The 16,164-nt window shown below is 45.8% G+C and overlaps 1 protein-coding gene across 1 annotated transcript; it reads right to left on the bottom strand.

Annotated features, from left to right (window-relative positions):
* Nucleotides 1-5,818: 5,818 nt before the first annotated feature.
* UBE2T (ubiquitin conjugating enzyme E2 T) lies at nt 5,819-6,532 on the bottom strand. Its single transcript, XM_075285631.1, has one exon. The coding sequence runs from the start codon at nt 6,474-6,476 to the stop codon at nt 5,937-5,939; it is 540 nt and encodes a 179-aa protein (XP_075141732.1). The 5' UTR covers nt 6,477-6,532; the 3' UTR covers nt 5,819-5,936.
* Nucleotides 6,533-16,164: the final 9,632 nt, after the last annotated feature.

Here is a 16,164-nt window from a genome sequence, read left to right as displayed (position 1 = left end):
CTGGGGAAGAGGAGGGGAGAGAGTCATGTAAAGTACAGATAGGAACTACAAAGCTCAGCATTCCTCACAATGTGATGCCAGTCTAGTGTATCTAATCCGATCGGGTCTTCAGCATTGTGTATCTAATCCTCTCCTGTGTGATACTGCCCCTTAGTGACCTCCACTTCAGGGTCCCTAACACTTACTAATCTGCACTTTCTGGACTTTGGTGTGAACAATCTTTAATCCTCTGTTTGGAGAAGATATCAGCCAGGGGCACAGAGAATTGTGGCTGTAGCTCCGGATGTAGCTGGAGTAGGAAACATGATGAAACTCAGTAACAGAGTCAGGCGCTGTTCACACTCAGCAGAGATGGACATCTGCACCTCTTATGTGTGACTTTAACCTAATACCCACAGCAGGCAACCCTCTAGCTTTAGATTGTGAGCTCTTGAGGCGTACAAGACCCTGGGGTCACAGAACAGACCGGTGCTGCCTGCAGACTGCTACCTAACCTACCGCCCCAATAAGAAGCAGTGCTGCAGCAGCCGCAGCACGTCATTACAATGTATCAGCATGTAAAAATCACTCACCTGAACCATGTGCTGCAGCAAGAGCCTGAGGAGGAGGGAAACAGAGCACATCAGGGAAGGAGGAGGATGGGGACTGTAGGTGGAGACTGGGAGGAGGATGGGGACTGTAGGTGGAGACTGGGAGGAGGATGGGGGTTGTAGGTGGAGACTGGGAGGAGGATGGGGACTGTAGGTGGAGACTGGGAGGAGGATGGGGACTGTAGGTAGAGACTGGGAGGAGGCTGGGGTTGGAGGTGGGGGCAGTGTAGAGAGAATTACAGACTTCCTGTCCTGTGAGAATCAGCCCCTGTACATTAGTACTCCATACCCTCGTGACCGGTGTCCTGCCATGACCCCCCCTTCCATCCACATCAATACAAGCGTCACATAGAGAAGACACAGTACAGTCTACTGTTCCCTGGTATCAACCATGTCAGGAGGGGAGATGTAGTGTTTATCTATGGGATTAGTGACAGGAGGTGTAGTAATCTTGTCACATAGCTCAGGCTCCTCTTATAACACTCCAGGACAGTTATAAAACCCAGATTTGGGGCAACATGGTGGCTCAGTGGTTAGCACTGCAATCCTGCCAGGAACATCTGTGAGCAGTGTGTATGGTCTCCCTGTGTTTGTGTGGATTTCCTCCCATTCTACAAAGACATACTGACGCTAGGTTCACACCTGCGTTCTGTGCTTTCCGTCTTCTGCATGCAAGAAGACGGAAAGCACAGACCGGGTCCAGCCGTGAGCGTTTTATGCTCTCCACCGCGAAACCGGATTTCTTAATCCGGACACAGAGTACTGCATGTCCGACTCTGTGTCCGGATTTAAAAAAAACGGTTTCGCGGCGGAGAGCATAAAACGCTCACCGCCGCACAGCTTTCTAACCCACTCAAATGAATGGGTGAGAAAGACTCCTGCAGGTTTCCGTCTCCTGCTCTGTTTTATGCAGGAAACGGAAACCTGCAGAACGGAGACCGGCGCAGATGTGAACGAGCCCTGATAGGAAAAAAAAAAGTTATAAAACCTGGATTTAAAGGGATTGTCTTGCTCTTTAAAATGTTTTACTCCATCGCCGGTCTATGTATATTCACCACATGCAGTGACATCTCGCCATAGACATGTGACCGCTGCACCGGGGTCACCTCTAGAGTGCTGAGGTCTCAAGTCCATGTGGCTGGAGGCCAATGTACAGAGAGGGACAGGGGCCCCGGAGCAGCGGAGGATCAGGACAGCGAGGCATTATATACCACTCTGAGCTCTGGCTAGTATAACTCCTGGGGCAAGACAATCTCTTTAAGGGTCACTTCCATGTTTGGTGCCCCACAGTGAATGCACTATGAAAGAACCATGTCTTGTCCCGCACTGGACCTGACCCCCATGCACACCCTGCTGTTGATCTTGCCAGGCCACATCTCCGAAAAGCCTTTACCTACCAGGAAACAATACAATGCTGAGAGCCCCAGCGAGCACGTGGCGAGGACTTCCGGAAAAACAAAACTCGGGCGCAGCAGGACCAAACCACGGTCTCCACCGTGTGAACTAGCCCTTACTAAATCACACGGATGTTTACTAGAGAGCTGCTATTTACTAGATTACATTGCTACTATAGTAGATCACACTGCTATTTACTAGATTACATTGCTACTATAGTAGATCACACTGCTATTTACTAGATTACATTGCTACTATAGTAGATCACACTGATATTTACTAGATTACATTGCTACTATAGTAGATCACACTGATATTTACTAGATTACATTGATACTATAGTAGATCACACTGATATTTACTAGATTACATTGCTACTATAGTAGATCACACTGATATTTACTAGATTACATTGCTACTATAGTAGATCACACTGATATTTACTAGATTACATTGCTACTATAGTAGATCACACTGATATTTACTAGATTACATTGATACTATAGTAGATCACACTGATATTTACTAGATTACATTGTAAATCTTCACTAAATCACACCAGTGGCGGTCCGATGTGTCACAGAGGATGAGGCTGAATACAGAGATGATGTGTCCAGGTTTGTGGATTGGAGCAAGGTGAACGGACTGCAATTTAATGCCGCAAAGGCAATATTCAGGAAGAATAAGTAGGCACTGCAGACAATGATGACCGACACCGTGGGCGGCTACAAATTCTGCAGAGTCCATATCCACAACAAGTGGGACTGGAATGAGCAGGTGGACTCAACACATAAAAAGGAAATAGTAGCTTATACCAACTGAGAAAGCCACGCTGCTTTACCGTAGGCTGCAAAATATTGGAGATCTTTTACCACACGGGTCTAGCAGGCAAACTGGAGAAACTAATAAGGAGAGCCAGTGTAGTGACGGGCACCTGACTACCCACCATTGTACGGAAAGGGTGTGCTGTGCAGAATTATCATGATTTAATATGACATAAGTTAAGCCTCAGAGATGGGCAGGACAGTATTCGGAAGTCCATTATTTTAATAACCCTTGTGTACTATTAGATCTGTTGATAAGAGCTGCTTAGGTCCAATTCACATTTGCGAATGAGTTTTCATTCAGGGGTTCACTTGGTGATCTCCCCCCCAAACGGAAACCTATACGCATAAAAAAGTGGTTACTAGAGATGAGTGAGTACTATTCGAAACTCCCGTTTCGAATAGCACGCACCCATAGGAATGAATGGAAGCGGCCGGCCGCTTACCCCCCTGTGTTCTGGCTGCGTCCATTCATTCCTATGGATGCGTGCTATTCGAAACGGGAGTTTCGAATAGTACTCCCTCATCTCTAGTGGTTACCATAGGAAACCCGCAGACACCATAGACTAAAATGGGGATTGTGTGGTTTCCACTCAAAAAATGCGGAGAGAAAAGAGCTGCCTGCACGGAGGACTTTTCTCTCTGTCAGTTACAGTATACAACCAGCAGACACTATTATAGTTTATATAGTGAGGTAACTGCATTTTAATTGGACAGGGTCTCCGTCTTTTGGGTCCTCATGCAGACCCAAACGCTAGTGTGAACCAAGTGTTATCTGTCACCAGTGCTTGGCTGTGCGTTCACCACCATGCCAGCGACTCGTTGTGGATGCCTCACGTGACCAATCAGTGGCATTTGGTAAGGAATAGGTAACATACATCGCCGGTGTATCCAGTGACTGCTGAGGTCACGGACTGGTCTCAGCAGTCACGTCAGGTGAAGGACTGACTGCAAAATGGCCCCATTGGATCCTAAATGGACACTGGCGGAGGACAACCAAGCACCAGGGAAGTGAAATCTATTTTTACACCTTCCCAGACCTCCACACAGGCTGCTCCTGTTATTGGACAATGCCTTTAACCACTTCCGGACCACCCACTGGGTATTTACATCCGGAAGGTGGTTGTCTGGTTCTGCAAGGATGTACCAATATGTCCAAGCAGAACTCAGCAGCTGCATGAGATTGTGCAGCTGCTGAAACAGGGAGCTGACTAGTACTACAGCCGGAGTTCCCAGAGAGAAGGCAGGGAAGGTTTATTAGCTTTCCTGCCTTCTCAATCGCTCAATGAGCGTTGTATACACAGCTATGGGCGCCGCCATGATGCAGCTGCCCTCTGACCCGGCGGTCACGTGATCTGCCGGGCTCAGTGTCTTCTAAGAGCTGCTGGGTCCTACAGGACCCAGATCAGCTCTATTACTCTGAAAATAGCATGCAGGGCTAAATGTACCAGCCCAAGATACAGGGGAAATCAGTCTCCAGTACAAAAAAAAAGAAAAACAGTTGATCAGACGTCCCCAAAGGTCTATTATGATCTTATGGGGACACAATGTAAAATTAAAAGAAAAAAAATAGAAAAAGTAAAAAAAAAAAGTAAATAATTAAAAAATAAACCGCCAATAAACTGCCATTATTAAAGGTTATAGCCCCACCCCCGACAACACTATACAATATAAAAAAAAATGTTGTTTTGGACCGGGGCCTCATGGGCCAGAAATGCCGTGATTTTTACAGTACTTGCAAAGTGGATGAGATTCATGCAAATCCCATGCCCACTTTAAGGAAAAAAAAAAAAAAAAAAACGCAGCGCAGACACGCTGCAATTTCCAAAACTGTTGCGGTTTTGAAAATCGCAGCATGTCCATTAGATCTACAGAAACGCTGGCGGCATTCCTGTAGATATAATTGTAAGAAAAAAAACTCTGTGACCTTTCTATTCAAAGCACTGCGGGAAGAACTGCAATGCGTTCACGCCGTGGTTGTTCCCGCAGCGCTTTAGCATGGCGTTTCCGGCCCGTGGGGCCTTAGACTTTAAGGTTTTTCAGCAGCACTTTGTGTTATTAAAAAAAAAAAAAAAAAATGAAAACCAGACACGATTTCCCTATTTTTTTCATATTTTCCAGATATATATATAAAAAAAAAATCAAACACATTCAAAAATTAAAAACATAAAAATAAAGCCCTATGTGTCACTGAAAAAAAACAAAACCTAGAAAAATGTTACAGCCCTCAAACCGCACATACAAAAGAAAAAAAAAACAAACGAAAAAGTGTCTGGTCCTGGACCGCAAATTTGGCCGGTACTGAAGTGGTTAAATGAAGTAGACAAAACCCAATTCCCGAGTATTGACATCTCCCTAATGTATGGATCTCTCTGCAGCATGGGGTGCACATCCCCCACAGCTGTATAGTCATACCAGGCCTCACTATATGTATGGATCTCTCTGCAGCATGGGGTGCACATCCCCCACAGCTGTATAGTCATACCAGGCCTCACTATATGTATGGATCTCTCTGTAGCATGGGGTGCACATCCCCCACAGCTGTACAGTCATACCAGGCCTCACTATATGTATGGATCTCTCTGTAGCATGGGGTGCACATCCCCCACAGCTGTATAGTCATACCAGGCCTCACTATATGTATGGATCTCTCTGCAGCATGGGGTGCACATCCCCCACAGCTGTATAGTCATACCAGGCCTCACTATATGTATGGATCTCTCTGTAGCATGGGGTGCACATCCCCCACAGCTGTACAGTCATACCAGGCCTCACTATATGTATGGATCTCTCTGCAGCATGGGGTGCACATCCCCCACAGCTGTATAGTCATACCAGGCCTCACTATATGTATGGATCTCTCTGCAGCATGGAGTGCACATCCCCCACAGCTGTACAGTCATACCAGGCCTCACTATATGTATGGATCTCTCTGCAGCATGGAGTGCACATCCCCCACAGCTGTACAGTCATACCAGGCCTCACTATAGGACACCGCTCTGACTGATATAATACATTCTTTATTTACAAACATAACCATTACTGCCACCTGGCGGCCAGTGAGAAGACTGCAGCTGCCCTCTGACGTCACCAGCACACAACCACAGGGAAGATGACGTCACGAGGGTTACTGTCTGGGCTTTTTGGCGGGGTCGGGCAGGTCTTGGCTGCGCCGCTTCTGTGTCGGGTTGTCGGCGCTCCTCTCCCGGGGTTTAGCGTGTTTCTCAGTCCAGCTGCGTGCGGTGGCGGTGTACACGGCTCTGTGGTACTTGTACTCCCGGGCGATGTCCGCCATGAGCGGGTCCTCTGGGTTAGGTTCACTCATGAGCAGCTGGATGGAGGTGAGGACGGAGGACAGGTTGAGGGCCGGACTCCAGGCGCCCTTAGGCGGCGGCTTCAGGATGTCCAGGCAGATCCTGCCGGCAGTGTCTATATTCGGGTGGTAAATGGGGGTGAGAAACTGCACCCGAGGGGGCTCGAAGGGGTATCTCTCCGGCAGCGCCACCTCCAGGCTGAACACACCGCCCTCATAGGGTGAGCCGGCGCCGCCCACCACCTGAGCCCGCAGCTCGTCTATCTTATCGTCCACCTGCCAGCAGCTGATCCCGGAGGGCGGCTCGGTGCTGAGGAGCTGCAGCTCCCGCTTCAGTCGTGACTGCCTCTGCATGTCTCAAAATGGCGGAGACAGCGTTGCTGAGGAGAAAGACAAGTCCTGTCAAAAAAGACCGCCAAGGCGATCACGTGATGGGAGCGCGGCAAAACGTCGTCTGTGAGGCGACAACGTCACGTGACTCCTGAGGGCGGGAAAATGCGTGTTTGTGTTCCCTTCCCCCGCACTATGGTGTCACAGTGAGGGAACCTTAACCCTTTGCTGCCATATCATACAGGAGTGTCAGTCAGCACGAAAGAGCCTGAAGAAGAGCAAAACCCTGGTGTCTATATGCATTACATTACCTTTAAGGCCCTAGTCACCTCCCAAGTGGGGGCAGAGATGGAGGAAGGGACATGAAATGGGGTAGAGGAAGGGGGCACTTAAAGGGATTCTACCATTAAAATCTTTTTTTTTGTGTGGCTAAGACGTCGGAATAGCCTTTAGAAAGGCTATTCGTCTCTTACCTTTAGACGTTGTCTCCGCTGCGCCGTTCCTTAGAAATACCGTTTTTGCAAATGAGTTCTCTCGCAGCGATGGGGGCATCTCCACCGCTGCCAGAGAATTGTCTCCAGCGCCGCCTCCTTCTTCGTCCGCAGCATCATCTTCAATGTCTTCTTCCGGCGCAGTCTCGGAACTTCTAGGCATCGGGCCTTGAGCAGACGTACAGACCACAGGAAAATGGCTGCTTGCTCAGTATTGTTTCCCGTGGGAGGAGCTGGAGGGGATCTGTCTGCCTCTAGTTGCCCCCAGTGTAATGTCCCCCTCCAGCTACACCTACGGTTTTATGTCTGCTTCTAGCTGCCCGAGTTTAATCTCCCCCTCTAATTGCCCCCCGTTTAATGTCCCACTTCATCTGCCATTAATTTATTGTCCCCCCTCCAACTACCCCTATTGCTAATGTCCCCCTCCAGCTGATCCAGTTTCATGTTTAAACTGGGGCACCAGGAGAGGGATTTAATACTGTGGGGCAGTTGGAGGGGAACATATAATGTCCAGGTGACTGTAGGAGGATTATACTGTGTGGGGGCACTTGAAAAAAGAATGTGAATGGGCGGAGTCAGCATAAATGTGGGCGGAGCTAAACTTGCCGCAGTGCACTGCACATTTTGTCCCTCTTTCTGTTGTTGGGAGGTATGCTAGTAGTACACGGGGAAAAAATGCAGTTTGGATCTGGATTTTCATGTGCTATTTTGATTTTACAGGTGAAAAACGTTGAATAGAAGTGTTTTAGGCGAGGTTCACATTTGCATTAGAGAAAAGTCTGTCGCGGCTTTACAGTCTATGGGTTCCTCGGGGTCCGTGGGTAACCGCTTTATTAGGCTATAGGCTATCTGTCTTTCAGGTCCCCATGAGGAGCTGAATTATAGTGTGAACTTAAGGCCTTGTTCACATGGGGCACGGGACCGCGTATTTTGGTCTTGATTCTGATGCGGGAAGCCGCGTCAGAATAGGACCAAAATGCGACTGTCGCGGTTTCCGACAGTCGCGGCTTTCCGCTCCGGAGTAGGCCCAAATGAATAAGCCTAGTCCGGAGGGTGCTGCCGTGAAGCCGCCTGAAGAAAGCGCAGCTCGCTTCTTTTTTCTGTGATCCGGAACATACCGCTCATGGAAAAAAGGAAGCTAGCGGTCTCCATAGACCTCTATTGTGAGGGGGTGGATTCGGGATCAGAATCCGCCCCCTCTTGCTTCGTGTGAACAAGCCCTGTAAAATTACTTGTAAAATTAAGGGAGTTATCCAGGACTTAGGCCCGGTTCACATCTGCCTTTGGTATTCCATTTGGGGCGTCTGCTGGGGATACCCCAAACAGAATACCGAACGCATTAAGAAGCGGTTACTAGAGAAACTACACGGACCCCATAGACTATAATGGGGTTCATGTGTTTTCTGAGCATTGTCCGCGCGAATTATGTGGAGAGAAAACTGCTTTTATTCCATTCAGGGGGTCCTCAAGCAGAGTCCTGAACGGAATACTGAACATAGATGTGAGCCAGGCCTTAGCAAACTTACATACTGATGGCCTGTCCAATTCTCTTTCTGGCCCCGCAAATGTCCCCCTCCATCTGCCCCAAATTTAAATCTAAATTCAGGACGGTTGGGAGTTACGGTTTAATGTGCCCCCACAGTATTATGTTGCTCTTCTGGTGGCCCCACAGTATTATGTCGCTCTTCTGGTGGCCCCACAGTATTATGTCGCTCTTCTGGTGCCCCCACAGTATTATGTTGCTCTTCTGGTGGCCCCACAGTATTATGTCGCTCTTCTGGTGGCCCCACAGTATTATGTCGCTCTTCTGGTGGCCCCACAGTATTATGTCGCTCTTCTGGTGGCCCCACAGTATTATGTCGCTCTTCTGGTGGCCCCACAGTATTGAACAATCATACTAAAAACGAATACCTCTCCCAGATCCCCCTGTGTTCGCTCCTGTCTCTGCTCCTGGAGACTTCAGTGACATCACTACAAGACTCCTGGAGCAGAGAAGGGCCAAATGGTGAAGCAGAGTGGACTCTTCCTTCCAGGAGCCGAGGATATGTCACCACATAACTGGACGGATTTACTGTTCACGAGTTTGTAGAAGTTTAGTGACATCTGGGTTTATACACTGTAACAAACCCTCACTGCTTATGATATAACCAATAAAGTTGCTGTCTCTCCTAGAAAACCCATTTTCATACTGCCCCAGGGAATTCTGAGGTAATAGAGGGGGGTCCTCCAGCCAGGACCCCCAACTATTACCCAGAATGGAAAAAGGCTAAAAGCAGAACCTCTTGTTCTAGAAGACCCAACAGGTCCATGGAGAACCCAGTGATGTTAGTGAGAAGTGTGTTATACTTTATTACCTCTAGAGGCGCTGTAGGGAAAGTGAACGCATGCAGTCAAGCCCGAACACAGGTTACAGGAAGGGATGGTAAAGAGCTGACAACCTCTTTAGGGCTCTGTTCACACCACCTATAGACCTCTATAGGTAAAATGACTTAAGTGAGATTGGAAACCTCTGAAGATCCCGAGTGCTGGGGAAAGGACATCGAGGCCTGAACAGCATTTACTGCAAGGACATCCAATGAGAATAAAGACAAGGACAAAGATGTAAGAGATAAAGGGGAAATGTTTTATTTATAAATGGGGGCGGGGTTATATTATATTATTATATTACTATTATACATACTATGTCTATATGTATGTGTTATAATACTAATCGTATTTATAGATGGGGCGGGGTCATATTATATTACTATATTCCTATTATATTACGTCTATATCTATGTGTATAATACTAATCTTATTTATAGATGGGGGCGGGGTGATATTATATTACTATATTCCTATTATATATAATATGGCTATGTGTATAATACTAATCTTATTTATAGATGGGGCGGGGTTTCATTTTATTACTATATTAATGTTATATGTCACTACTGTACGTATACCTGTATGTGTATATTGATATACTTAGTTAGAATTATATTTTAGATTTTTTGTTTTTGTTTTATATTGTACTATTTATTACTATGCATTAAATCAATATATTATGCTATTTTTTTTTAACTTACTGAGCCACTATATATAGCTATGTGTGTGTGTTTTCTTTCTAACATATTCTATTTAAATTTTTTGTCTCCCTCAACCTATAATCTTAAAAAGCTTTTTTTTTTTTATCTACGTCTACTAACCTAGTATATATGTGTGAGATCTATAAATTACAGTATATTTAATTTAAAAAAAAATTCAATTTTTTTTTCTTTTGTACTATAATATTAAAACTAAATACTATCCTATTTTTCTATACTAAGCTAGTTTATATATGAATATATATATATATATATATATATATTATATATGTGTGTGTATGTGTGAGCTATAACCTACCGTATATTTTTTTTTTCTATTTTATACTATAATATTAAAACTACATATTATCCTATTTTTCTATACTAAGCTAGCGTGTATATATATATATATATATATATATATATATATATATATATATATATATATATGTGTGTGTGTGCGTGTTTATATGTGAGCTATAACCTATATCTTATTTTTTTTAGTTTTTTTTTAAAGTTTTTTCTTATACATTTATCTAATCTTTATATTTTTGTAACTACATTTTTTTCCTATTAATTCCTATTTTTAGCTTACTATTACTACTTACTTATCTAATCCTATTTAAGGCCGTGTTTTGATCCTAAGGAAGGCGAAAACCCTGTGAGAAATGGGCCAATTGTCCTCAGCATAGGGGAAAATTCCTTCCTGACCCCAAATCTGGCAATCGGAATAAATCCCAGGATCAATGGCCGCTATCTCTATGTGTCTACGTGTGCTGCCTATAACTATCATGTAGTGTGTGTGCTGCCTATACCTATCATGTAGTGTATGTGATGTGTGTTGTGCGTTATACTTACCAGGCCTGTGCTGAGCCGAGCACAGGCCGCTCCCGATGGACGCAGAAGATCTTCACGCTGGTCTGGCAAGTGTGGCATGACGATGGAGACAGTTGGTGTTTCAAGGCAGCCGTGGTCGTACAGGGCAGCAGAGACATGGAGGAGTCGTCAAGTTCTGGGCTGTGGGCGCCGCTACATCCTGCAAGGCATCCCAGCTTGGTGACGTATAGTTATGATGGTCCGCTGGGTGAAGGGCGCTCCTATCCTCCGGCCACTGCAGATGTTCCTTCTCCAGAACTGGCTGAAATGGTGTAAATGGTGGCCGCGCTCTCCTCTGCTCCAGTTCCTCCCAGCCGATGGTAGAAAAGAATGGATGCTGTCTGATGTTCCCGCACACACCCAGGCGCTCCTTAGGATTCTTGCGTAGCAGATTTTTGACAAGATGTTTCATGTCTGCATCAACCTCAGCTGGAAATTTGGGCTTTTTGGTGAGCTTGGCTTTAAAAGCTTTCTGCTGGATGGGACCCTCGTAAAACGGGAGGCGTCCTGTTGCCATCTTGGACATCACAATTCCCAAGCTCCACCAGTCCACTGCTACGTCATATCCTGTCTTGAAATGCACCTCTGGGGCCATGTAGTGGAAGGTGCCCGTCACGCCACAGATTTTGGTGGAGGCGGTGATTCCATCTAGGGCCAGCCCCAGGTCGATGATATGGGTGTGGCCTTCTGCATCCAACATGATGTTCTCTGGCTTGATATCACTGTAATGAAATAAGAGAAGAAAATGAAGATCTGCCCAGTGACAATGGAAACAGGGGATGGGTGCATAAAATCCAGAATGTAAAGGAGAGATATAGAAGGAAGAAAGTTCTTACCGATGGACGATGCCGTGTCCATGGAGGAACTGTAGACCACAAACAATCTCTGCCGTGTAGAATCTCGTGGGAAGAACAAAGAGAAATCTCAGCGTTATTAAATCCCTGACTACAACCTTCGACCTCAGATTTTATCTTCTCCTCCCCCCAGGTTATTATATCTGGTATTTACCCCTTTTTCTTACCTTACGTTGCCGATGTTCAGGCAGCCGCACATCTTGATTAAATCTGCCAGGTTGCCACCAGACAGATACTCGGTGATGAAGTATGCCCGCTGCTCAGAGTGGTGTGCGGCATAAAGGTGGCAAATGAAGGGGCATTCTCTGGCAGCGGCGAGTATCTGCTGTTCTCTCAGGATGGTGTCCATATTGTCCTCTCTTTTGTTGATGGTCTTGATGGCCATGAAGATCTGTCGGCCAGGGACTGATGCCAGGAAAACCTGAAGGAGAGAAATAGAAAATGATTATTACATCTGTCTCTGTGCAAATAAAATACTGCAAGATATGGATTACATGATCAGAATAGAGCCTTATTCACATTGGGTCAATGTATGTATTGTGTAGCATAGACCAGGACATGGAAGTAAACAGTCCGCCCCCCACAGCTCTGATCCTGAGATCCTCCATGAGTCAGAGTACCCCTTTATATTAAAGCTAAACATAACTATGGTGATACTCAGAACAGATGAGATATGGGGCACAAAGCAGTGGTCATGGGGGCAGGAAAGTCTCTGGGCGTCCTAACAGTCACCCCATCGACCTAGACTACAATTAATATCTACCCAGTCTGCAATGTTGACAAAAGAAATAAAATGGGGATCAAAATGAATAAGAAGTGATAAAACTTACTTTGCCAAAGTTGCCCCTACCCAACATCTTGTGAAGGATGAAGCGGCTGATGGTAAAGCCGGGGTAGGGGCCTGATGTTGCAGCGTCTTGGCTCCTGCCAGGGGTCGGCTCTTCGTCCTCCGATCTTTTATTCTGGGATCTTCTCTTCTTGTTCTTCTCCTGTAGTCCATCGTCACTTTCCTCTTCTCTCTTCTTCTCCTCTCCGTCGCTCTCCTCTTCCCTCTTTCTCTTCTCTTCTCTCTTCTTCTCCTCCCCGTCCTCTCCTCTTCCAGTGGACGCCATACTGGTCATCTCACTCAATCCAATAGTATCCAAAAGGAAAACTAAAATCTGTAGAAATCCGTAGAATCGCTTCTTCTCTCTGCCGTCGACAGTTAAGAACTGAATGTCAGTTGGCCATGCGCAGGTGACGTGATGTCATGGCCGTGAGACCCTCAGGTAGCTCCTGCCTGGCAGTGCTCCAGTGCCCTGCACTGACATATACACTGTGAGAGACAGTCCAGTGTCCTGAGGATTGGGAGAGACCTTCATGGCGACTTCTAGTGCTGCATTATTGGTAAATGGGGAAGAAGTGACCTCTGTAAGAGGGCCGGCCGTGCCCATAGTCCATTATTATATAAAGTGTTACTACTAATATGTATGGAAAGAATATATGTGTAATACATGTTCCTGGGGGTCTATAAAAAACAATCATTTGAAAGTGCTCTACCAATGGTTATGGGGCACTCTACTCTTCTTTATGGGGACACTCTAATTTTCTTTATGGGGGCACTCTAATCTTCTTTATAGGACACTAATATTCTTTAGGGGCACTCTAATCTATATGGGAGCACTCTAATCTTCTTTAGGGGTACTCTAATCTTTAGGGGGCACTCTGGCACTAAGGGTACATAAATAATCATGTGAAAATTCTGCCTCCTCTTACAATGAGCTTTACTCTAGATGTAGTGTATCTGGGATAGAGAGGGGTTAATCATTTCATTGTAATAGCGCCCCTGGTGGTTGCACCTACAGACCTGGGTTCTATGCATTGTATACAGACCATTGATGGTATATAAATGTGTAGGGTTCCTCCCCCTATAGGTATAATGCTCTCCTATATCTGCAGTGTATCCTGACCGATGCTTTTCATTCTGCCCCATGTCAGTTTACGCTGCAGGCTTCACTGCGGAATTCACAGATTTCTTTCGGATTTCTATGATGAATAATTTGCTGTCGCCGTCATGTGTGGATTTGTCCTTAAAGGGGTATCTGTTCGGCAACCATCGGAACTACAGCTGCTGTGGAACTACAACTTCCAGCTTGCTCAATTTACTTCTATGGATAGCTCCATGAAAAGCAGAGCAAGCAGCCATGATGAAACTTGTAGTTCCACAACAACTGGAGCAACAAAGGAGGCTCGCTGTCCTGACCGCTGGAGGTCCCAGCAGTCGGCCCTGCGGCAGTCTATGGGTAGGCTTACATCCACCGCAGAAAATGCCTAAAACTGACAGAGAGAAAAGTTCTACACGTATTGACACGGTGGAAACCCAGCAGACCCCATTGTAGGTTATGTAATCTTTGGGTACATAGAACTTATAGTTTTGTTTTTATTTTTGGGAGAGGACTGTGTGAACAGAGCGCTATGAGGACTTGTATTTTGAGAGATGTTTATTAGTACCAATTTGGGGGATTTGGTCACTTTTTGATCACTTTTATGTTCCATTTTTTGTAGATTTGAGATGATTTTCGGCATTGTGTATTTTATTTCTCGGACATTCACTTACATGATAGAGAACACAACTTCTAGTATTTTTAATATCATTAATATCAGACAGGAGAAATAGATTTCTTACCAGGAGACTTGTACATACGATTAGATCATGACAAGACTTCTGTATTTCAGTATATTGTGCGTTAACCTATTAATCGCTGCCTCTGTCTGGGCCCAATAGGGATCTGTACATGGAAGCCTGAAAGCCATTGTTAGGCCTCAAGTTGCCACTGTAGCCCCTCTGCAGGGATTTGAGAGAAAGACAAACTTTTCTTTAACTTCTTAAATGCCGTGGTCAGTATTGATTGCGGCATCTAAGGTGTTAATCTGCCTGGATCTGAGTTCTCTTATTAGAGGTGGCTGCTAGTTATACAGTACAGGCTTTGCTCCTGAACCCCCACCATCACAGTGCTGTACTTTTATGGTGCTAAAGGGGTTTTCCACGGTTAAGTTCAGGCTGTGAATGTCCCACTTGGGTACCGGTGAATCCCCCAGTGGGCCCCATGCCTTTTGGGATCACTACCGGACCCCCACTAAGCAGTGGAGATCCGGTAACAGTCCCTATTAACTTATCTATCCCCTGCTCCTGCCCACGGCAGTGTCCCTCTTCAGCCTCCATGGGGCTTCTATGATCCACCCATTATATCACTGTGGACGTCATGTGCAGCCCACAGGGCCAATATTGATAAGTATATGGTTCATGGATCCAGTGCACCACAGCGTATATGGTTTGTGGGAGCCCGGGTACAGATGCAACCCCATAGGCCTGTGCAAGTAATGCTAACATGGCACGGTATGTGTTGTCCCACTGGCCCCCAACGTCTACAATAAAGAGGAAGGCCAAGGTGTTGTGAGTCCTTTCTCTGCGGATGGAACTTCAGGTGCCCTGTCATGAACTATTATAGTGGGAGCAACCAGAGCTGGACCTCTCTCTTTTGAGGGCCTGGTAGCAACCACCAAGGAAGAATAAAGGGAGTGACCAATATAATGCATTGTATGGGCCCCAGATTAAAGATTTTGTGGTCCCTGTATATTTTGCACTGATGTCTTGTGGGATTTTCTTACTGAATGCCATAGAAATAATAGATGTAGACAGTCGCAGCACAGGACTATTCTCCAAAACAACCTTGATACGGTAATTACATGTTTACAGCGTGTCACTGCTGCCGGAGCTGCTATATATACATGACTATTCCATCATCTGAAGCAGGCGGCAGATCTGAGTATGGGGAGGATGATGGGAGTGCAGACAGAACTCGGGTATATAAAGGAGTATACTGGTAAGAAAAAATAATCACTTATGCCATGGATAGGTGGTTATGGATAGTATGGTAGGGGGTCCGACCCCAACAAATTACTACAAACCAAGAAGTCTTAATAATTGTTTTTGTCCAAAACACCCCATTATTCCCTGATAACCTGTACAGACATCATTACCACTATCCCTATGTCTGTAGAGCCTCCACAGATTGTCACTCAGCTTTTCCATGCTACTGAATGGCTAGCTATACCCTCATATGGGATCCAGTGTGGCCATAAAAACCCATAAATACCAGTGAATAAGAGTTGAGCTGCAGTACCTGCTCTGGCCACTACATAGAGAACAGCGCTGTTTGCTTCCTGCTCCATTTTCTGTGTTTCAGCTGCTGAGAACAGATGATAGGTGGGGGGTCGTTTGTCAGAGGCCATGCCATACACAATGTGTAGATAGGTAAACATAATTTCTTTTGTCACCTAAGTCTGGACAAGCCCTTTAAGTAAGATGAGCGTTCTTTCCTGGAAGGTATATGACCATACATGATGGTGCTATTGTGTGGGGCAGCCCAGCAGGACATATGTGGGT

Source organism: Leptodactylus fuscus, chromosome 8 (assembly GCF_031893055.1).
Source record: "Leptodactylus fuscus isolate aLepFus1 chromosome 8, aLepFus1.hap2, whole genome shotgun sequence".
Lineage (NCBI taxonomy): Eukaryota > Metazoa > Chordata > Amphibia > Anura > Leptodactylidae > Leptodactylus > Leptodactylus fuscus.
The sequence above is the reverse complement of the archived record's forward strand: the minus strand, read 5'-3'. Positions and strand labels throughout refer to the sequence as shown.

Coding starts and splice junctions, on each gene's coding strand:
- UBE2T (XM_075285631.1), bottom strand. CDS start 6,476: ATGCAGAGGCAGTCACGACTGAAGCGGGAGCTGCAGCTCCTCAGCACC.